The sequence below is a fragment of the Watersipora subatra genome, chromosome 9, assembly GCF_963576615.1.
Source record: "Watersipora subatra chromosome 9, tzWatSuba1.1, whole genome shotgun sequence".
NCBI lineage: Eukaryota > Metazoa > Bryozoa > Gymnolaemata > Cheilostomatida > Watersiporidae > Watersipora > Watersipora subatra.
Window position 1 is genome coordinate 18,630,529 of NC_088716.1, and position 23,906 is coordinate 18,654,434.

The following is a 23,906-nucleotide window of genomic DNA, read 5'->3' on the forward strand; positions in this document are numbered from 1 at the left end:
TGCAGTCTAGGGAGTCTATGGCAGTCTAGAGAGTCTATGGCAGTCTAGTCGTTATTGCTTTAATTAACCTATCAATTTCATCAACTGACTTTGATAGGCTGTATTTCAGAATGAAAGGTAATCTTCAGTTATAGCCTTATTTCAATCAGTTGATGAATTTTGAAGGTTGTATATAAGAATTAATTGCTTTCAATAATAGCCTACTGTCTATTTGTAGAATCAGGTGGACACAAAGAACATAGACATCTATATGACAATGCAAGATACTTCGTTGTCAAAGAAGCTGCTTCCTGTAACTGTCATAACAACAGCAACTGTGCAGCAGACAATAGGATTGACTTGCTGGAAGTACACTAGAGAAGGGAAGAAACCTGAGCTTCAGTTAGTTTACTGATTGGTTACATTTTGTCACATCCTCTCTATCACTATCATTACACAAAGTGAAAGTTTGGAACATCTTTAGCGTTGCATCAATGGTTGCATTTCAGCATGACCAATGGGAGCACAACTCTCACTTAAATAGTTAATATGTCGGATATGTCGGATACATAATGCGATTATTAGTCTTATTGGTAATGATTTGTGCTGATATAATTGGTGTCACAAGTACACCGAGTGGTTGTTACTACTAACCTGGGTGTCACTTTAACACTGGGTGGAGTTGCTATCTCCTTTTTTGTTCGTTCACCTAGAGCTTGCAGCTGGGCTTCAATTTTTTGTAGTTGTGTGTAATTGCTGTCTCAACCATATTAATTTCGTTTGTCACTACTAAAGACCTGGAGTTGTATTCTCTTCGCATGACAGAAGATGATGGCGAAGGGGATGATGATTTTCCTGCTCTGGATCACAAGGTTAGTTAACTGTGACACTAGGATGAGTATTACCATCGAATATTAGCGTCAGGAGTTGTCTACTCAGGGTAACATTGAGTGCTAATCATAGCTCCTCTAACAATAGTTTCATCATTCACTAAGGTTAAGTGTACGACAGTTTATAAACAGACTTTGAGAAATAATAAACGAATCTTAGATAATTATAAGCAATAACATTCCATGAATAGTCTAAAGTTCTTTTATATTTCTCTAGTTGTATTTAGAGGTCTCTCATATCCCCAACACCATGAAAAAGTTTGGATTTGCTAGGCTAGCTCTGGTAGAGCAGCGCCCTCTACAGTCAGTCTCTAAGCCTGCAACTCGTTACACAAGGTTAGGGAGGCAGTTGGTCAGACACCTACTGAAGCAGCACAAGTAAGGAAGTCTAATGCAGCTAACAGTGGACAAGAACATACACCTGGCAACCGTGTGAGTTCTATAGACGGTGTCATGACTAAAATTATTAACTCCGTTGCGTTTGTTGCTTAGCCATTTAATGGAACTTTTATTAGCTTTGACTAGACTTAATTTACTGTGTACTATATTAGAGTCATGCGTATTGTACATCTTTAGACATGAGAATCAAATTCTTATAATAAGATTAAAACTTTTAACATTAAAGCACTTTTCACTGAGTAATTGACCTCACATATTGACTATGAATTTTTTCACAAGCATATTAAATATTTATTAATGGCTCAAACTTTGATCTACAAATTATTACTGGAGTGTGTCAGTACATTAAAAGGTCTGCTGAAAAGGCCAACAAAATATTAACAAACCCAACGACCCTTATCCAAACCACAAACTCAATTTAAAAATTTGGTTCCAATATTTTAGGAAAATTAAGAGTTTAAACAGAGTGATACAAGTACATGATACAAGTATTAATAACTAATAATTGTAAATAACTTGACTGCATCAGCTTTGAATGTGTCTATAGGTTTTGAAAGAGTTCTTAGTAACTCGTATGCATAGAGAGAGCAGACAACTCTACAGATATAAAGCAACTTCACACAAACCCCTGATGATATCTAGTATCAATTAAAAAGTTCTGATTGCCACTTAATGTAACTAAATTACTTAGTTTTATTTCCTCCACAACACAGAGTAATTATGCAGCTGCTGGTAAAATATGAATATCTCTATTGCAGGCGGCTTTGATCTACCACTTATAAATAGCCCTCATTCCTCTAAATCTCCAGACCCAACTCCAACTGTTGCCACTCCTTCTACATCTAAATCTTAGGCTACAAGCTCTAACTCGGCTGATTTCGTGACGCCTGAGGGCATTTTCATGATGAATTCAAGCTTTTCTGGTAACTTGAAAACCAATTTATCTTTTTGCAGGTATATTGATGAGAAGGTCATTGGTAGGAGATTGTTTACCTTATAAATGTCATGGTAACACAAAGAAGGTGATAGAAACTGCACCTGTCTAAATTCTTTTCTATTGACATCTATTGGCATTGATATCATTTAAATCTGCTAGCCTGTGGACCTTCAGTTTAACAGTCTAGTTGAACTAGACACTAGACATGTCAAGTATTGCTGTATGTATTCAGAGTATAGGCTGTCTTATATTCCCTGTGTACATCCAAGTTATCTATTTTTATGCCTTGAGAAGGGTTGCTCAGTTCTAAATTGACCAATTCTAAAATTTTTGTAATTTCAATGTCTGTTTATAGAGATCATCTCTAATGTGAAGTCTTTCTGTTTCTACTAGTAACAAATATTTCTGTAAAAATGATAAATTTCTTTATTTTTTTTATTTACCAAATTAGAATGACATGAATGTTTCAGAAACATTTTTTATTGTGTTATGTTTTGTCTTCCCTTGCTAGAATATCTCATAGTGGCCAATAGGAGCTGTTTACACAGCAAATATTACATAATATATTAAAAATATGTCATGTTTGGAGTATACAATGACATTTTTAGTTCTGCAAGTAACAGCTTGTGCATAAATGGAGCTAATGCTGTGTTGGTATTTACAGGTTATGTCTCTGAAAGACATGATACTCACGGTTCCTTCTTTATAAGAGCCTTTGTGGAAGCTTTCTATAAACACAGCTGTCATCGGGATGTGAAGAGGCTGTTTGAGGAGCAGGTACTACCTAATAATAGCTATAATAGTGTCAATAACTCTCGTTTTTCATTTTTCACCTCTTACTAAACAGTATCTTAGTAAATATTGTTATACTTTGAGGTGTTTCTCTTACCTTCTTAGATACTACAGATTTGTTAAGTTGGTTTTATCATTTGACAAAACATAAGAAAACTCTGCTAACTTTGTGAGTGATGAAGTATAATTGAATAGTAGTTATTACATGGTACACTAAAGTATCCTTCACCTTGTAGATAGCAAAAAAGGTGAGAGCAAAAAGCATAGAGGTTAACAACAGGTATCCAAGAGTAAGCAGACGACAGCCCACACTGATGTGTTTACCAACTGATGGTATAAAGCTCTACCTATTTCTTGGCTACAATCCTCCGTTTGAAAGACTGTAAACCACTTTTCTGATCGACTATCTTATTGCAACCTCTCGCACAGGAGTTATTGTATATAGCAGACAATTTCCAATTTATTTATATCAATGTGTTTTTACTTGTTCATAACGATATTGTGAATGATATGTTTTAATATTATTACCAAATGGCTGGTAATAGCCATTCAATAAAGTTTCTCTTGAATCTGCATTGCTTCAGTGATTTGACAATACAGTATGTTTTTTTTGTCTATGATAATGTGCAGATAGTTTCAATTGAAAGTTCAACAAAATCATGATTCAACAAATTTATGCTAATCACACACGATTACTACTGAACAGATTAATGATAAAGATTTGACTCATTATCTACAATCTGTAACACTTGAATACACAAGATTCTAGTAAACAACTATTAAATACATAACAGAATACCTAGGCTTGTGCCAGTGAAAATTTTGTCCCGGAAAATGATAAAATTTAAAAGATAGGCTAACTTAGTGTTTATTTAAAACTCAGGAATTCAACCACTTACATGGCTTTTCATTTAGACCCGGTATATTATGTATATTATGCTTGTATATTATGTTTTAATAGGACCATGAGATAATCACAAATGGAGAATGTAAGTATTGAGGAGTTGTCACACTTGTCATGTTATCACAGGAAGTCGCTATTTAACTCATTTTTAGTGATTCCGGTTAATGCTTTTTATTTACCGTAACCCAAAATCTTACGATTTTTTGAAGTTTGTATAAGCCCGTTTTAATAAATAAAACCAAGCTAGACTAAGGTCGATAATTTTTTCTATTCGGCTTTTTTGATCGCGAGCAGTAGCTAGGTTTCTTTAGTATCAGATTGAAACTGCATTTCTAAATTAATTCAAGGTCTACACGCGCAGTGCTGGATTTTTTTATGTAGTTTATATGATACTTTGCTTGTCATACATTTTACTATGGTATGTTTATCGAACACTCAGTTTATTCAAATTCAAAACGCAAGTGAATCTCTAACACAAATCATTGCATCAAGCATGACGTAATGTGAGCATTGCAATAGGCTGTCCATTCTACATAGGCAATAGGCAATACATTCTGCATTTACTAAATTTAAAAAGTATTTTAGGCTCACCAAGTTGTACTAATGCAATAATGGTTAGTATCTACTTATAAGGTTCTTGACCATAGATAATAAAACAACTTGTGTACTTGTGTGCTTAGGAGCAATGCTCAAGTTTTTGATGTATTTTTTCCACCGGTCGCATACGTGTAAGTTGTCCAACCTACCGGGTCTGCCAGTTGGTAATTTTATCATTTGACATAGTTACGAAAAGGCTGACTTAACTTATCTCTAACTGGTCATAGATATCTAAATAAAAATACATTGGATAGCTGAGGAACGTCTTTACAAGTTGGTATTTATTGCTTTCAATTAACCCATGAGGATCTATTGTTATGAGGCTAGTATTAAGTTGTAAAGAGAAATTTACTTGTCACATTTGATTAGTTGCGGTAGCCCATATTTTTTATTTTATAACAATGGCTAACAATTTTGTGGAAAGCTCATTGCTATGAGTTTCAAGCTCAATGTCATGTTTGCTACAATTTGCAACACAAACTGACTTGTTATGTGCTGTAAAACAGATGCTTAATAGGCTTGAAACATGAATCGATCCATTTCAATTCTCATCAAAAAATTAACAATTCAGTTCTTTTGGGTTATAGGCCTATGTCATGTAAGAATCGATTCAATTTCTAGTTCGTCGCAAAAACACCACAATTCAATTATTTTGCTACCCTAACTGTAATGAATAAATTCAATTCTCCCAAATAAACAATTCTCACAAAATTGACCTATGACTTAGAATTAACCTAGAAAATATCAACTACTTCACTAGAGATTTCAATCCCTTTTAGGAGGAATTAAGTCATGCCTACTGATTTTTGCTAGCATACACTTGGTTTTTTGCTGTTGCTGTTTATAGCAGTGTTTTTGTCATATAGCTTCAATTTAAAGTTTGGCAATTTGCACAAGAATCAATACGTGTGAAAAAAATAATGTCTAATGTTTTCGTAGCTTTGTGAACCCAGATCCAAGATGCAAAAGAAAATTGCTATCGTTGTTGCAGTTACACTAAAACGCAGACACACATTATTTATGATAAAAATGTCGAAGCTAAAAATATCATTGGTCTAGTGTTAAAGGATTTCATTTGGGGAAATACGAATAGGTCACTGTTTGCAATATTTCTTTCATTCATCCTAAAGTGAAAATTAAAAAAATTGAAATCACAATTTTATGCTTTGTTTCTTGAATAAAATAGAAACTATGCGACTTATGTCTTTGGCACAATGATAGCCTAACTTCTAAAGTTTATTGTGGCAAAGTCTTGGGTGGATCTGATAACATTGCGATCCATGATCATTGTTTTAGTATAAGTACAAAGGCGAGTCGTTATAAAGGCTTTTCTGTAGAATGAATGATATTCGCGAGCAGCTATCCTTCGTATTTTCGTGACATCATTCTATCATTGTCCGCCATCTTTATGGACACATTTTATCATTAAAAACACGAAGCTTCTGCAATTAATTATTTCAAACAATGCTTTTGTTTTCAATTTTTTTTATTTTAGTATCAAAACAACACCGAAAAATAGTATTAATCAAGAGAATGATTGTTTTTTTACAAAGATGGCGGCTTTTTCGTGGATGAGCACATGTGCAAACAGGGTGATGACGTAAAAACAATGGTTGATTAAAGATTATAAATAAGCTTATTATCCTTGCACAGGCAAACCATAAAGCTAGTGCATAGTACATATTATGGATCAATAAGATTTACGCAGTGATATCAAAGTCTATTAAAAATGTATGCAGGTAGCAACACGGGATTGCACTGACATCTTCGCTTTGGCCCACATCAAGTTACAGATTGTGACACTTAGGACATCACTGTCAATGTGGAGTTTTCATCATCGCAGTAATTTTAGACAGAAGTGTTAGTTTCTTTTGACTCCATTTGTTTTCTTATTGAAAATAGAGAATCAAGTCAATTCCTCTATGGTGACAGGAAAGATTCCATTCTTGTAGGATGCTCCGAGTCGATACAAATCTATAATAAATACAAGATATTAGAGAATCAATTTTTTCAATTCATTAACAAAGTGAGCCTTATGGCTTGCGCGAGCAAGCATGTTAACTTGAATGCCCATCTCTGGTAAAATATGTGTTATTTGCATCGATCTACCGAAAGCCGAGTTCGGATAACGGCAATGATGCTTTTAAAGATAGTTTGAAAATATGTTATCGGTCTGTAAATTAATAAGTTGCACAATATTAATCTACCAAATGCTACAATTATATAGTTAAAACATGTGACAAACAAAAATAATCATAATACATGCACAAACAAAGCAAATATTTTTACAAAAGTTTTTGTGTCATATCCTGGCCAATTGTGTTCTGATTGTTGCCTCTGTTTGACTCATTTCATTTTTTCTGGCTGTTCAACACTTTTTACACTGTCTTCTGACCTCAATTCTCCAGCGCTGCTGAACTAGTCAATATAGCTTTCACCATTTTTTTAACTGAGCAAAACTTTTACATGTTGTCAGTTGTAATACAAATTTTTTTGCGTAAATAAAGTGAGACTTCTAACCACGTGACCAGCTTTTTTATGTGTGCAAAGCAAAAATTTTATCCTCTAAACATTAGTACAAATTCTGTCATACAAACCAAAACTCAATTGCTATAATAAAAATTTACGAACAAAACATTGGATTAAAAAATGATCTGCCGAAAACTGAATCAGGACGGGTTTAGACGGGAATTGGTATGCTGGGAAAAGTCCCTTACTACGTTATAATTGGTTTCGATAAGACAAGGGTTAACAGTTACTGTGGTGCATATTATATATATTTATATATAGCTATACATTTTTGTATTAGTTAACTGGTAGTAAAGCGCTGAGAGAAAGTCGACGTTGTAGCACATTAGTTTACCAATTGTAGATTTCACAGTTGGTAGCAATTGAAAGGGAAGTTGCTAGCATATATGAAAACTATGCCATGGAGTCGTGTGATCTTGTATGTGTGCTAACATAGTGTACTACCCTAGGACATTCTTGAAGTTTATGTTAGCTATGATGTTTCCTCACATTGCTAGTCCCAGATGTGTTTAACCCTGTTAGTCTCAGACGTGTTTAACCCTGTTAGTCCTAGATGTGTTCAACCAATTAGTCCCAGATCTGATTAACAGTGCTAGTCCCAAATGTGTTTAACCGTGTTAGTGCCGGACATGTTTAACTCTGTTAGTCTCAGATGTGTTAGTCAGAAGTTATATACCACGATGATTATAATTATAATGAGTATATTAATAGTATTACTGAACCATTCGTATAATATTTTTACTACATGCAAATCGCAGAGTTCCTTTGATGCTGTCAAGCCGCATAATCTTTCTATTAACCTTGTACAGTATACCGTTTATATGTAATATACAAATCATGTCTTCTCAGATTAGACTGGGTCACCAATACATAGCAGTCAAATTTTGCAATTGTGTTTACTACTAATATGGTAAAATTGTTCTAACCTAAGATTTACTAGATCATCTGCTCATTAACTATTATGATTTTATGCTAAGCATTCGACTCACACAATCATAATCAAAATTATTGGAGTGGTATTTCTGTTATTTTGAGAGTTTTCTGTTAAACTTTGTTTCATTACCCAACAACGAAGAACAGCAGTCATCACTGATTTGGTACCTATAAAAGAAATCACACATAGCTGTCTTTAGAAAAAGTTGATGATACAAATATAATTAGTTAGCTTGTCAAGAGCTATTAAAGAAGCAAGTATTACTAGTATTTATAACTAGCCTTTAAGGAATAAACTAACTACAAATCATTGATATTTTGTAGTTAAGTACTGCTGTGGGGTAATTGAACAATGCTACTTAGGATTCCTTTGTTTAGTGCTTGTTTGAACAATGTCAGACTACATTTCTTTCAAGTTTAGTGCTATAATTGTCTCCTTAATTGTGAAAATGACATTCTATGGTTTACTTTTTAGGAGCCCGATCAGCGTGTTCATTCAAATGAAGAGTTATCTCATCCTACACTGAAGACAGTGGAATGAGATCTGCAGGTTTAAAAATATTAAAAAGTAAGAAAATAGCAGAGTGAAAGTAGAATCCATCAAGTGGACATCATACTTAGACTGATATCCAAGCAGCACAAAATAGTCTGATATTCAAATGAGACAAGCTAACAGAGAGAATTATGACTTTCCTAATACGTGCCAAGGAACCAGCAAATTTTTAGTGTAACAAAACTTGTGTCTGTCTGTCCGAAATTGGAAGTGAAAAAATACTGCATCATGCGGGTTCAACCTCACAACACTCTGCTTAGCAGCCTGGCATGCTATCATCCACTCTAAGAGTGCTCCTTCATGGATTTTGGAATATTTGTGCATAAACTTATTCTCTGTGTTTTACTGGTAAACTTAGCAATTTCTCATGAGACACCGGACTGTCAATGTACAATGATGAAGAATGGTGCCATTTGAATCATACGATTTTTGGATTATAATAGTTAGGAGTTGTCTGTTCAAAATAGTTGTCCAATTTATTTATTCTAGATGCTCCGAAGTAACGTAATCTTATTACCCTTTTAAGAAGCAGGTTGCCATAACAACAGGAAGTTGCTATTGAATTTGAATCAATACTTCACTTGTGATACTAATAATATTGGATTAGTACACCGGGTATCACTAGTACACAAAGTGTCACTAGTACACTGGGTGACACTAGTACACTGGGTGTCACTAGTACACTGGGCATCACTAGTACACCGGGTGTCACTAGTACACAAAGTGTCACTAGTACACTGGGTAACACTAGTACACTGGGTAACACTGGTACACTGGGCATCACTAGTACACCGGGTGTCACTAGTACACTGGGTGTCACTAGTACACAAAGTGTCACTAGTACACTGGGTGACACTAGTACACTGGGTGTCACTAGTACACTGGGCATCACTAGTACACCGGGTGTCACTAGTACACAAAGTGTCACTAGTACACTGGGTAACACTAGTACACTGGGTAACACTGGTACACTGGGCATCACTAGTACACCGGGTGTCACTAGTACACTGGGTGTCACTAGTACACTGAGTGTCACTAATACACTGGGTGCCACTAGTACACCAGGTGATACTAGTACACTGAGTGTCACTAGTACACTGGGTGCCACTAGTACACCGGGTGCAACTAGTACACCAGGTGCCACTAGTACACCGGGTGTCACTAGTACACTGGGTGTCACTAGTACACTGAGTGTCACTAATACACTGGGTGCCACTAGTACACCGGGTGCCACTAGTACACCGGGTGCCACTAGTACACCGGGTGCCACTAGTACACTGGGTGTCACTAGTACACTGAGTGTCACTAATACACTGGGTGCCACTAGTACACCGGGTGCCACTAGTACACCGGGTGCCACTAGTACACAGTCGAATTGTAAAATAAATAGTTGCTAATCATATTGTATCTGACAATTATTAAACTGTATAGAATTGTCACTGGTTTACTTAGTCATGTACCACTGGACATACTGCTGGGCTTCAACTTTTTACATTTGTTGTGTGTGGCTGCTACGCCAATCATGACTTTTTCTTGTTTTTATTAAAGGGCTGGAGATGTATTTCCTCCACATTGCTGAAGATGTTTGCAAAGTGGATGTAAGCTTCCTTCTCTGGATCATAAAGTTAGTTGATTGTAGCATTGTCTTCTGCTTAACTTATGAGATGAGTATTACTATTGAACATTCATGCTAGAAGTTGTCTGCTCAAAGCAATATTTACTGCTAATCATAGTGTCTGTAGCAATGGTTTCATTTCATTGATAGTCTAAAGTTCTTCCATATTTCTTTAGTTGTCGTTAGAGTTCTCTCATGTCCCATGAGAGACAGGAACCCATGGAAAGTTTGAATTCGCTAAGCTAGAGGCGGTAGAGCAGCAACCTCTATATCCAGTCTCCATATCGGAGACCTACTGAAGCAGCCCCTAGAGTATGGAAGTCTAATGTAGCTGACACACTCGATAGAAACACCCAACTGGTCACTGTGTAAGTTGTGTATAATATAGGTATTTATTGTGCTGTGTTTAGCCTATGCTATAGTCTTTTCATGATATTCACTTGTTAACATTTGTACTAGTTTAAATGAGTTGATGTTATACTGACTAAGAAATTGCGTTATTAAGATAACAAATTTGAATGTTTAACTGGTTCAACCATATGGTATACTAAAACACTGTGTTTTACAACCATAAAATATGCCATGACTAGCCGAATGCACGGGTAAAAAATTCAGTTTATTAACAGTGACAGGCAATGTAGTTGCCTGCCATTGCTCATTAGCCTGGCACACTGCCAACGACCGATTTTAGTATGCTACTATTAGTATTGCTAAATTTACTAACAAGATCAGTGAGAGCTTTAGTGCTATGCGTTTTTGAACCGACACAACGACTCATACAGTCTAATGAATGGCATAGCTTATTTGGTACTATAAGTGCCTTAGGAACAGGGGGTACTGAGATCAAATTCAGCATGATGCGGATATTTTGTTCCTATCATTCGTAAATTGTAATGGCTATAGCCAGACAGACGGACATTGATAATGATATATATAGACTAGTTGAATGCCCGGGTAATAAAACTCTTTGCACAGAAAACTTATTTTTATTTAATATACAGCAGCAGTTACCGTTCTAACTTTCAAAATTCATATAATGAGAAAAGTGTTTAGTGGAGTTTAAATAAATTGAGGGAAAATATAAAACAGCTGTAAAGGTTTTCCATCTTTGTCAAACAACTGTTACTTTCAAACTTCATATCATGAGGAAAATATTTTGTGCATGTCAAATAAATTAGGAAAAAAAATAAAACAACTATAAAAGCGTTTAACTCTTTTACTACTGCAAGCCAATGTATCAGCTCAGGTTGCCATCTCTTGGTAACTGGAAGCCGATACATCGGCTTTTAGACATTGCATTAGTTTATTAATAATTACTCAGCTTTCATTTCAGATAGACCAATAAGATTGGGTTTCTATGAAAACAAGCTTGTTGCTAACGATATAGACTGATCAGCAGGCCTTTCATTAGCGGCTCACTGATTATCAAACTAGAGAGTTCATCGTGGAAAAAGCATGAACAAAAAAGAATATCGCGACTGTGTGCGCGCGTGTCTGTGTGAAAAGGTTTCTGTTCCAGCAGAAGATATCCATCAAAACTTATAATACGACAATACTACTACCTTTCGAACTGGTACCAATGTAGAAATGAGATATCAGACTGTCTTTGTCTGACCAAACGGAGAGGAAATGTAGAGGCTCTACTCGAGATAATAGAATTGTCTGGGTGGATAGTATTGGCCTTAGAGTTAATGAAATTCATAGTTTAAATTAATACTTCTATGAAACTCTTTCATGTTTCATAGAGTTAAGAGTTTCGAAGATTACGTCATTTAGTTTATAAAATTGGGAAAAGTGTGTATAAAGTATATAACAAGGGCTTTGAATGTTTAGAGTTTCCATGGACTGGTGGTTAGACAATTGGATTGCAAACCTGTGGTTGCAATAAACATGGGTTCAAATCCAGCAAGATGGGAAATCCTAATTCTAAGATTTTAATTGCTATAGCGGGACATGCAGATATTCAGATATTCTGGTGGGAGTAAAGAATCGATTGATTTCAATTCTTACTGGCAGTATGCGCTGCGTCAATTCAATCCCACAGTAAATGAAAGATGAGACTCAATTCAATCCGATTCAGTTATAGATTGTTCTGTAGGCTTGCTTGATCAATCATGTTAACTCAAGTGCCTATCTCTGCATAAATATTGTTCTGCTTATACTCCATATGAATTATTTGTCAGCCTTTTAATGCAAATATTCTACTACTTGTAGGTAACTAATAAATCAAATCTGTCTAGCTATACTGACAATGGTAGAGTTTGTATGACTGCAGTAGTAGAGTCCTGAGCTGTCAGTAAATCTATGCTGTTATTTTTATTTGTTTAAAATTATTGATGTTTGAACAAGTGACAATGCAACTGCATTTGACTTTCATAAGGATTTGCTTGCCTTGAATAGTCTCTAAGATTTACAAACAGTTGTGAAAGCTTATCGGTTTCACTTATTTCTATTCATGACATCGCTGGTGTCCCGTTCACATTGTGAAATTTGCCTCTTTTCATCATTAAAGGTTTTTGTTAGAAGTTTACGCAATCTCTCTCAAGTTAGAGAGACGTCTTTGTGATTAAAATGTAAACAGACTTAAAAGCATACCATGGCGTTATTTCAAAAGGCGATGCTTTGAGGGCGATGCAAGGCTTTGAGATTCGCAAACAAAGGCTTTGCCTCAACTTCTCTTGAGAACATTCTGATATGTAAACAACCTTTATGTATTGCTCTTGTTAAAGCCTGGTTTCCATATACGTCGCAAAGCACCGGTGACAGCACCGCAGGTTATTAGCAATGAAATGGGAACCTATACATGCCGGGTATTGCCGAGGACTGCCGGTAGTTGCCAGTGGCAATGCAAGAGTTTGGCACTGTTTAATTTTCATGAAGAGTCGCAAGCAAAACCTTCCCTAAATGCACTGTACAGTTGAAGGTCAGCATTATTGAAATAGCGAGCGAACATTTTTATGTCGTTGTTAGCGATTCAGCTTTATGTGAACATAAGCCACCGAGCCTAACGTCGCAAGCGTATTGCTGCGCAATATTGCCGCTAGAGTCGTGCGATCGATATGGGAGCCAGGCTTTAGTATAGAGTTGTTATCTGTCGTACTTGTAATGCTTCTTGTAATGGTGGGTTTCCTTGCAGAAGATACTGAAGAGCTGCCTTAAAGATAGAGTTGTTTTGAGGCAGCTCGAAGGAGGGAATAATTTGTATTCAATTACGATCAGAGTTATTATGTAGAGTACAATTATATCAGTCTTATTAGTGTTATTGTTTGTATATTGGTTTATTACATTCATTTCATTCCTATTATAGCTGATTCTACATACATTTAGTAGAAATGTACTCAGCGCATCAGTGAAAGTTAAGTCCAATCATACCTTAATAATGAGTGCCTCAACATATGAGAAAATTGAGATATGAGCAATATTTTAGACAAGTTTCTGCCTTGAGATACAAGAAACCTTTGAGATACAAGTATATGTGCCAATTCTCATTGGACATTAAACGGCCAAGTATGTGAAAGGCTGTTTTCATGAACATCGCTCAGTCTTTCTCGTCGAATCAGTTTAACAAAAGTTTTAAAAAGGTCAGCTAAAATTTATAGCACACACGAGGCAAAATGTGCCACGCTGAAAACATGATTAAAGGTGACAAAACTAAAGTTGACTTTAGTAAAAGATTAAAGTTTAGCTTTAAGTGAGTGTTTAGTAGACTAAATTTTTTTAGGTTAAAGTTTATGTTACGTAGCGTCACAAAAGTTTAGCGTACTGAACTCGTTGCTTTCAAGTCTCTCTCATACTGCTGTTAGCCGCTGCGTCTGTCTCAAAGGAGAAACCTCCATACATATTACTGTACATAGTAATGTTACATTTCATTGCGGTTTTTAACAACTAAATAGGTATTTGCTACTTTGTGAGTGTTTTACTGAATTAAAGTAATCAAAACATGTTTTTCCATTGTTATAGGTGATTTTTCTCATAGTATAGTAACAGATAAATTGGTATTTAGTTATTTTATATGGGAAATATTACATTGAGATATGAGAACATCAACATACAAGCTCAGTCCCAGAACTCATTAAGTTCGCATGTCGAGGTGTGACTGTATATTACAAGCCTCAGGTGTCGATGTGGTTAGCTGCTGCTAATATAACATGTGCTTCAAATTAGTGAGAAGTTGGTTGTCTGGGTAAAGGTTATTGTATGATGAGTTTAAAATTTCATGATCCCCCGTTACAGTGGTTCTACTCTTCAATGCTGTAGCAACCTGGAAAAATGTTTTAGCAAGTTTATAAGCATTGACTTTATTGTTGATACTTGCTATCACTGTGTTTCCATGATGGGGTAATCCTCAGGTTTGTGTCATCTGAATGATAGACTTTATTGTTGATACTTGCTATCACTGTGTTTCCATGATGGGGTAATCCTCAGGTTTGTGTCATCTGAATGATAGACTTTATTGCTGATGCCTGCTATCACTGTGTTTCCATGATGGGGTAGCCCACAGGTTTGTGTCATCTGAATGATTGACTTTATTGCTGATGCTTGCTATCACTGTGTTTCCATGGTGGGGTAATCCACAGGTTTGTGTCATCTGAATGATAGACTTTATTGCTGATGCCTGCTATCACTGTGTTTCCATGATGGGGTAGCCCACAGGTTTGTGTCATCTGAATGATAGACTTTATTGTTGATACTTGCTATCACTGTGTTTCCATGATGGGGTAATCCTCAGGTTTGTGTCATCTGAATGATAGACTTTATTGCTGATGCTTGCTATCACTGTGTTTCCATGATGGGGTAGCCCACTGGTTTGTGTCATCTGAATGATAGACTTTATTGCTGATGCTTGCTATCACTGTGTTTCCATGATGGGGTAGCCCACAGGTTTGTGTCATCTGAATGATAGACTTTATTGTTGATGCTTGCTATCACTGTGTTTCCATGATGGGGTAGCCCACAGGTTTGTGTCATCTGAATGATAGACTTTATTGTTGATGCTTGCTATCACTGTGTTTCCATGTTGGGGTAATCCTCAGGTTTGTGTCATCTGAATGATTGACTTTATTGCTGATGCTTGCTATCACTGTGTTTCCATGATGGGGTAATCCACAGGTTTGTGTCATCTGAATGATAGACTTTATTGTTGATACTTGCTATCACTGTGTTTCCATGATGGGGTAGCCCACAGGTTTGTGTCATCTGAATGATAGACTTTATTGCTGATGCTTGCTATCACTGTGTTTCCATGATGGGGTAATCCACAGGTTTGTGTCATCTGAATGATAGACTTTATTGTTGATACTTGCTATCACTGTGTTTCCATGATGGGGTAGCCCACAGGTTTGTGTCATCTGAATGATAGACTTTATTGCTGATGCTTGCTATCACTGTGTTTCCATGATGGGGTAATCCACAGGTTTGTGTCATCTGAATGATAGACTTTATTGTTGATACTTGCTATCACTGTGTTTCCATGATGGGGTAGCCCACAGGTTTGTGTCATCTGAATGATAGACTTTATTGCTGATGCTTGCTATCACTGTGTTTCCATGATGGGGTAATCCACAGGTTTGTGTCATCTGAATGATAGACTTTATTGTTGATACTTGCTATCACTGTGTTTCCATGATGGGGTAGCCCACAGGTTTGTGTCATCTGAATGATAGACTTTATTGTTGATGCTTGCTATCACTGTGTTTCCATGATGGGGTAGCCCACAGGTTTGTGTCATCTGAATGATAGACTTTATTGCTGATGCTTGCTATCACTGTGTTTCCATGATGGGGTAATCCACAGGTTTGTGTCATCTGAATGATAGACTTTATTGTTGATACTTGCTATCACTGTGTTTCCATGATGGGGTAATCCACAGGTTTGTGTCATCTGAATGATAGACTTTATTGCTGATGCTTGCTATCACTGTGTTTCCATGATGGGGTAATCCACAGGTTTGTGTCATCTGAATGATAGACTTTATTGTTGATACTTGCTATCACTGTGTTTCCATGTTGGGGTAGCCCACAGGTTTGTGTCATTTGAATGATTGACTTTATTGTTGATACTTGCTATCACTGTGTTTCCATGATGGGGTAGCCCACAGGTTTGTGTCATCTGAATGATTGACTTTATTGTTGATACTTGCTATCACTGTGTTTCCATGATGGGGTAGTCCTCAGGTTTGTGTCATCTGAATGATAGACTTTATTGCTGATACTTGCTATCACTGTGTTTCCATGATGGGGTAATCCTCAGGTTTGTGTCATCTGAATGATAGACTTTATTGTTGATGCTTGCTATCACTGTGTTTCCATGATGGGGTAGTCCTCAGGTTTGTGTCATCTGAATGATAGACTTTATTGTTGATACTTGCTATCACTGTGTTTCCATGATGGGGTAATCCTCAGGTTTGTGTCATCTGAATGATAGACTTTATTGTTGATACTTGCTATCACTGTGTTTCCATGATGGGGTAATCCTCAGGTTTGTGTCATCTGAATGATAGACTTTATTGTTGATGCTTGCTATCACTGTGTTTCCATGATGGGGTAGTCCTCAGGTTTGTGTCATCTGAATGATAGACTTTATTGTTGATACTTGCTATCACTGTGTTTCCATGATGGGGTAGCCCACAGGTTTGTGTCATCTGAATGATAGACTTTATTGTTGATGCTTGCTATCACTGTGTTTCCATGATGGGGTAATCCACAGGTTTGTGTCATCTGAATGATAGACTTTATTGTTGATGCTTGCTATCACTGTGTTTCCATGATGGGGTAATCCACAGGTTTGTGTCATCTGAATGATAGACTTTATTGTTGATACTTGCTATCACTGTGTTTCCATGATGGGGGTAGCCCACAGGTTTGTGTCATCTGAATGATAGACTTTATTGTTGATGCTTGCTATCACTGTGTTTCCATGATGGGGTAGTCCTCAGGTTTGTGTCATCTGAATGATAGACTTTATTGTTGATACTTGCTATCACTGTGTTTCCATGTTGGGGTAATCCACAGGTTTGTGTCATCTGAATGATAGACTTTATTGCTGATGCTTGCTATCACTGTGTTTCCATGTTGGGGTAATCCACAGGTTTGTGTCATCTGAATGATAGACTTTATTGTTGATGCCTGCTATCACTGTGTTTCCATGATGGGGTAGCCCACAGGTTTGTGTCATCTGAATGATAGACTTTATTGCTGATACTTGCTATCACTGTGTTTCCATGTTGGGGTAATCCTCAGGTTTGTGTCATCTGAATGATAGACTTTATTGTTGATGCCTGCTATCACTGTGTTTCCATGATGAGGGTAGCCCACTGGTTTGTGTCATCTGAATGATAGACTTTATTGCTGATACTTGCTATCACTGTGTTTCCATGTTGGGGTAATCCTCAGGTTTGTGTCATCTGAATGATAGACTTTATTGTTGATGCCTGCTATCACTGTGTTTCCATGATGGGGGTAGCCCACTGGTTTGTGTCATCTGAATGATAGACTTTATTGTTGATACTTGCTATCACTGTGTTTCCATGATGGGGTAGTCCTCAGGTTTGTGTCATCTGAATGATAGACTTTATTGTTGATGCCTGCTATCACTGTGTTTCCATGATGGGGTAGCCCACTGGTTTGTGTCATCTGAATGATAGACTTTATTGTTGATACTTGCTATCACTGTGTTTCCATGTTGGGGTAATCCTCAGGTTTGTGTCATCTGAATGATAGACTTTATTGGTGATACTTGCTATCACTGTGTTTCCATGATGGGGTAGCCCACTGGTTTGTGTCATCTGAATGATAGACTTTATTGTTGATACTTGCTATCACTGTGTTTCCATGGTGGGGTAATCCTCAGGTTTGTGTCATCTGAATGATAGACTTTATTGCTGATGCTTGCTATCACTGTGTTTCCATGATGGGGTAGCCCACTGGTTTGTGTCATCTGAATGATAGACTTTATTGTTGATGCTTGCTATCACTGTGTTTCCATGATGGGGTAGTCCTCAGGTTTGTGTCATCTGAATGATAGACTTTATTGCTGATGCTTGCTATCACTGTGTTTCCATGATGGGGTAATCCTCAGGTTTGTGTCATCTGAATGATAGACTTTATTGCTGATGCTTGCTATCACTGTGTTTCCATGATGGGGTAGCCCACTGGTTTGTGTCATCTGAATGATAGACTTTATTGTTGATGCTTGCTATCACTGTGTTTCCATGATGGGGTAATCCTCAGGTTTGTGTCATCTGAATGATAGACTTTATTGCTGATGCTTGCTATCACTGTGTTTCCATGATGGGGTAGCCCACTGGTTTGTGTCATCTGAATGATAGACTTTATTGTTGATGCTTGCTATCACTGTGTTTCCATGATGGGGGTAGCCCACTGGTTTGTGTCATCTGAATGATAGACTTTATTGTTGATACTTGCTATCACTGTGTTTCCATGTTGGGGTAATCCTCAGGTTTGTGTCATCTGAATGATAGACTTTATTGCTGATACTTGCTATCACTGTGTTTCCATGTTGGGGTAATCCTCAGGTTTGTGTCATCTGAATGATAGACTTTATTGTTGATGCCTGCTATCACTGTGTTTCCATGATGGGGTAGCCCACTGGTTTGTGTCATCTGAATGATAGACTTTATTGTTGATACTTGCTATCACTGTGTTTCCATGTTGGGGTAATCCTCAGGTTTGTGTCATCTGAATGATAGACTTTATTGGTGATACTTGCTATCACTGTGTTTCCATGATGGGGTAGCCCACTGGTTTGTGTCATCTGAATGATAGACTTTATTGTTGATACTTGCTATCACTGTGTTTCCATGGTGGGGTAATCCTCAGGTTTGTGTCATCTGAATGATAGACTTTATTGCTGATGCTTGCTATCACTGTGTTTCCATGATGGGGTAGCCCACTGGTTTGTGTCATCTGAATGATAGACTTTATTGTTGATGCTTGCTATCACTGTGTTTCCATGATGGGGTAGTCCTCAGGTTTGTGTCATCTGAATGATAGACTTTATTGCTGATGCTTGCTATCACTGTGTTTCCATGATGGGGTAATCCTCAGGTTTGTGTCATCTGAATGATAGACTTTATTGCTGATGCTTGCTATCACTGTGTTTCCATGATGGGGTAGCCCACTGGTTTGTGTCATCTGAATGATAGACTTTATTGTTGATGCTTGCTATCACTGTGTTTCCATGATGGGGTAGTCCTCAGGTTTGTGTCATCTGAATGATAGACTTTATTGTTGATGCTTGCTATCACTGTGTTTCCATGATGGGGTAGCCCACAGGTTTGTGTCATCTGAATGATAGACTTTATTGTTGATACTTGCTATCACTGTGTTTCCATGATGGGGTAGCCCACAGGTTTGTGTCATCTGAATGATAGACTTTATTGTTGATACTTGCTATCACTGTGTTTCCATGGTGGGGTAATCCACAGGTTTGTGTCATCTGAATGATAGACTTTATTGTTGATGCTTGCTATCACTGTGTTTCCATGATGGGGTAGCCCACAGGTTTGTGTCATCTGAATGATAGACTTTATTGTTGATGCCTGCTATCACTGTGTTTCCATGATGGGGTAATCCACAGGTTTGTGTCATCTGAATGATAGACTTTATTGTTGATGCTTGCTATCACTGTGTTTCCATGATGGGGTAATCCACAGGTTTGTGTCATCTGAATGATAGACTTTATTGTTGATGCTTGCTATCACTGTGTTTCCATGGTGGGGTAATCCTCAGGTTTGTGTCATCTGAATGATAGACTTTATTGTTGATACTTGCTATCACTGTGTTTCCATGATGGGGTAGCCCACTGGTTTGTGTCATCTGAATGATAGACTTTATTGCTGATGCTTGCTATCACTGTGTTTCCATGGTGGGGTAATCCTCAGGTTTGTGTCATCTGAATGATAGACTTTATTGTTGATACTTGCTATCACTGTGTTTCCATGATGGGGTAGCCCACTGGTTTGTGTCATCTGAATGATAGACTTTATTGCTGATGCTTGCTATCACTGTGTTTCCATGGTGGGGTAATCCTCAGGTTTGTGTCATCTGAATGATAGACTTTATTGGTGATACTTGCTATCACTGTGTTTCCATGATGGGGTAGCCCACTGGTTTGTGTCATCTGAATGATAGACTTTATTGTTGATACTTGCTATCACTGTGTTTCCATGGTGGGGTAATCCTCAGGTTTGTGTCATCTGAATGATAGACTTTATTGCTGATGCTTGCTATCACTGTGTTTCCATGATGGGGTAGCCCACTGGTTTGTGTCATCTGAATGATAGACTTTATTGTTGATGCTTGCTATCACTGTGTTTCCATGATGGGGTAGTCCTCAGGTTTGTGTCATCTGAATGATAGACTTTATTGCTGATGCTTGCTATCACTGTGTTTCCATGATGGGGTAATCCTCAGGTTTGTGTCATCTGAATGATAGACTTTATTGCTGATGCTTGCTATCACTGTGTTTCCATGATGGGGTAGCCCACTGGTTTGTGTCATCTGAATGATAGACTTTATTGTTGATGCTTGCTATCACTGTGTTTCCATGATGGGGTAGTCCTCAGGTTTGTGTCATCTGAATGATAGACTTTATTGTTGATGCTTGCTATCACTGTGTTTCCATGATGGGGTAGCCCACAGGTTTGTGTCATCTGAATGATAGACTTTATTGTTGATACTTGCTATCACTGTGTTTCCATGATGGGGTAGCCCACAGGTTTGTGTCATCTGAATGATAGACTTTATTGTTGATGCTTGCTATCACTGTGTTTCCATGTTGGGGTAGCCCACAGGTTTGTGTCATCTGAATGATAGACTTTATTGTTGATACTTGCTATCACTGTGTTTCCATGATGGGGTAATCCTCAGGTTTGTGTCATCTGAATGATTGACTTTATTGCTGATGCTTGCTATCACTGTGTTTCCATGATGGGGTAATCCTCAGGTTTGTGTCATCTGAATGATTGACTTTATTGTTGATACTTGCTATCACTGTGTTTCCATGATGGGGTAATCCACAGGTTTGTGTCATCTGAATGATAGACTTTATTGTTGATGCTTGCTATCACTGTGTTTCCATGATGGGGTAATCCTCAGGTTTGTGTCATCTGAATGATTGACTTTATTGTTGATACTTGCTATCACTGTGTATCCATGATGGGGTAGCCCACAGGTTTGTGTCATCTGAATGATAGACTTTATTGTTGATACTTGCTATCACTGTGTTTCCATGATGGGGTAATCCTCAGGTTTGTGTCATCTGAATGATAGACTTTATTGTTGATGCTTGCTATCACTGTGTTTCCATGATGGGGTAGCCCACAGGTTTGTGTCATCTGAATGATAGACTTTATTGTTGATGCCTGCTATCACTGTGTTTCCATGATGGGGTAATCCACAGGTTTGTGTCATCTGAATGATAGACTTTATTGTTGATGCTTGCTATCACTGTGTTTCCATGTTGGGGTAATCCACAGGTTTGTGTCATCTGAATGATTGACTTTATTGTTGATGCTTGCTATCACTGTGTTTCCATGATGGGGTAATCCTCAGGTTTGTGTCATCTGAATGATTGACTTTATTGCTGATGCTTGCTATCACTGTGTTTCCATGATGGGGTAATCCTCAGGTTTGTGTCATCTGAATGATAGACTTTATTGTTGATGCTTGCTATCACTGTGTTTCCATGATGGGGTAGCCCACAGGTTTGTGTCATCTGAATGATTGACTTTATTGTTGATGCTTGCTATCACTGTGTTTCCATGTTGGGGTAATCCACAGGTTTGTGTCATCTGAATGATAGACTTTATTGTTGATGCTTGCTATCACTGTGTTTCCATGATGGGGTAATCCACAGGTTTGTGTCATCTGAATGATTGACTTTATTGTTGATGCTTGCTATCACTGTGTTTCCATGTTGGGGTAATCCACAGGTTTGTGTCATCTGAATGATAGACTTTATTGTTGATGCTTGCTATCACTGTGTTTCCATGATGGGGTAATCCACAGGTTTGTGTCATCTGAATGATAGACTTTATTGTTGATGCTTGCTATCACTGTGTTTCCATGATGGGGTAGCCCACAGGTTTGTGTCATCTGAATGATAGACTTTATTGTTGATACTTGCTATCACTGTGTTTCCATGATGGGGTAGCCCACAGGTTTGTGTCATCTGAATGATAGACTTTATTGTTGATGCTTGCTATCACTGTGTTTCCATGTTGGGGTAGCCCACAGGTTTGTGTCATCTGAATGATAGACTTTATTGTTGATACTTGCTATCACTGTGTTTCCATGATGGGGTAATCCTCAGGTTTGTGTCATCTGAATGATTGACTTTATTGCTGATGCTTGCTATCACTGTGTTTCCATGATGGGGTAATCCTCAGGTTTGTGTCATCTGAATGATTGACTTTATTGTTGATACTTGCTATCACTGTGTTTCCATGATGGGGTAATCCACAGGTTTGTGTCATCTGAATGATAGACTTTATTGTTGATGCTTGCTATCACTGTGTTTCCATGATGGGGTAATCCTCAGGTTTGTGTCATCTGAATGATTGACTTTATTGTTGATACTTGCTATCACTGTGTATCCATGATGGGGTAGCCCACAGGTTTGTGTCATCTGAATGATAGACTTTATTGTTGATACTTGCTATCACTGTGTTTCCATGATGGGGTAATCCTCAGGTTTGTGTCATCTGAATGATAGACTTTATTGTTGATGCTTGCTATCACTGTGTTTCCATGATGGGGTAGCCCACAGGTTTGTGTCATCTGAATGATAGACTTTATTGTTGATGCCTGCTATCACTGTGTTTCCATGATGGGGTAATCCACAGGTTTGTGTCATCTGAATGATAGACTTTATTGTTGATGCTTGCTATCACTGTGTTTCCATGTTGGGGTAATCCACAGGTTTGTGTCATCTGAATGATTGACTTTATTGTTGATGCTTGCTATCACTGTGTTTCCATGATGGGGTAATCCTCAGGTTTGTGTCATCTGAATGATTGACTTTATTGCTGATGCTTGCTATCACTGTGTTTCCATGATGGGGTAATCCTCAGGTTTGTGTCATCTGAATGATAGACTTTATTGTTGATGCTTGCTATCACTGTGTTTCCATGATGGGGTAGCCCACAGGTTTGTGTCATCTGAATGATTGACTTTATTGTTGATGCTTGCTATCACTGTGTTTCCATGTTGGGGTAATCCACAGGTTTGTGTCATCTGAATGATAGACTTTATTGTTGATGCTTGCTATCACTGTGTTTCCATGATGGGGTAATCCACAGGTTTGTGTCATCTGAATGATTGACTTTATTGTTGATGCTTGCTATCACTGTGTTTCCATGTTGGGGTAATCCACAGGTTTGTGTCATCTGAATGATAGACTTTATTGTTGATGCTTGCTATCACTGTGTTTCCATGATGGGGTAATCCACAGGTTTGTGTCATCTGAATGATAGACTTTATTGTTGATGCTTGCTATCACTGTGTTTCCATGGTGGGGTAGCCCACAGGTTTGTGTCATCTGAATGATAGACTTTATTGTTGATGCTTGCTATCACTGTGTTTCCATGATGGGGTAATCCACAGGTTTGTGTCATCTGAATGATTGACTTTATTGTTGATGCTTGCTATCACTGTGTTTCCATGGTGGGGTAGCCCACAGGTTTGTGTCATCTGAATGATAGACTTTATTGTTGATGCTTGCTATCACTGTGTTTCCATGATGGGGTAATCCACAGG

At 37.6% G+C, this 23,906-nt stretch overlaps 1 protein-coding gene across 9 annotated transcripts in view; it reads left to right on the forward strand.

Annotated features, from left to right (window-relative positions):
- The window catches only part of LOC137404472 (target of rapamycin complex 2 subunit MAPKAP1-like), a 181,017-nt gene that overhangs the window by 8,722 nt on the left and 148,389 nt on the right, over nucleotides 1–23,906 (forward strand). For 3 of the 9 annotated variants that reach the window (XM_068090683.1, XM_068090686.1, XM_068090685.1), the window contains exons 11-14: nucleotides 218–381; nucleotides 723–851; nucleotides 1,087–1,301; nucleotides 2,027–2,982. In XM_068090683.1, coding sequence (XP_067946784.1) covers nucleotides 218–357 — 140 coding nt within the window. In that variant the 3' untranslated portion in view covers nucleotides 358–381; nucleotides 723–851; nucleotides 1,087–1,301; nucleotides 2,027–2,982. Of the gene's footprint in view, nucleotides 1–217; nucleotides 382–722; nucleotides 852–1,086; nucleotides 1,302–2,026; nucleotides 2,983–3,233; nucleotides 3,573–23,906 lie in introns of those variants that run through there. The other 6 variants (XM_068090688.1, XM_068090689.1, XM_068090692.1 and 3 more) reach the window with 4 other exon arrangements.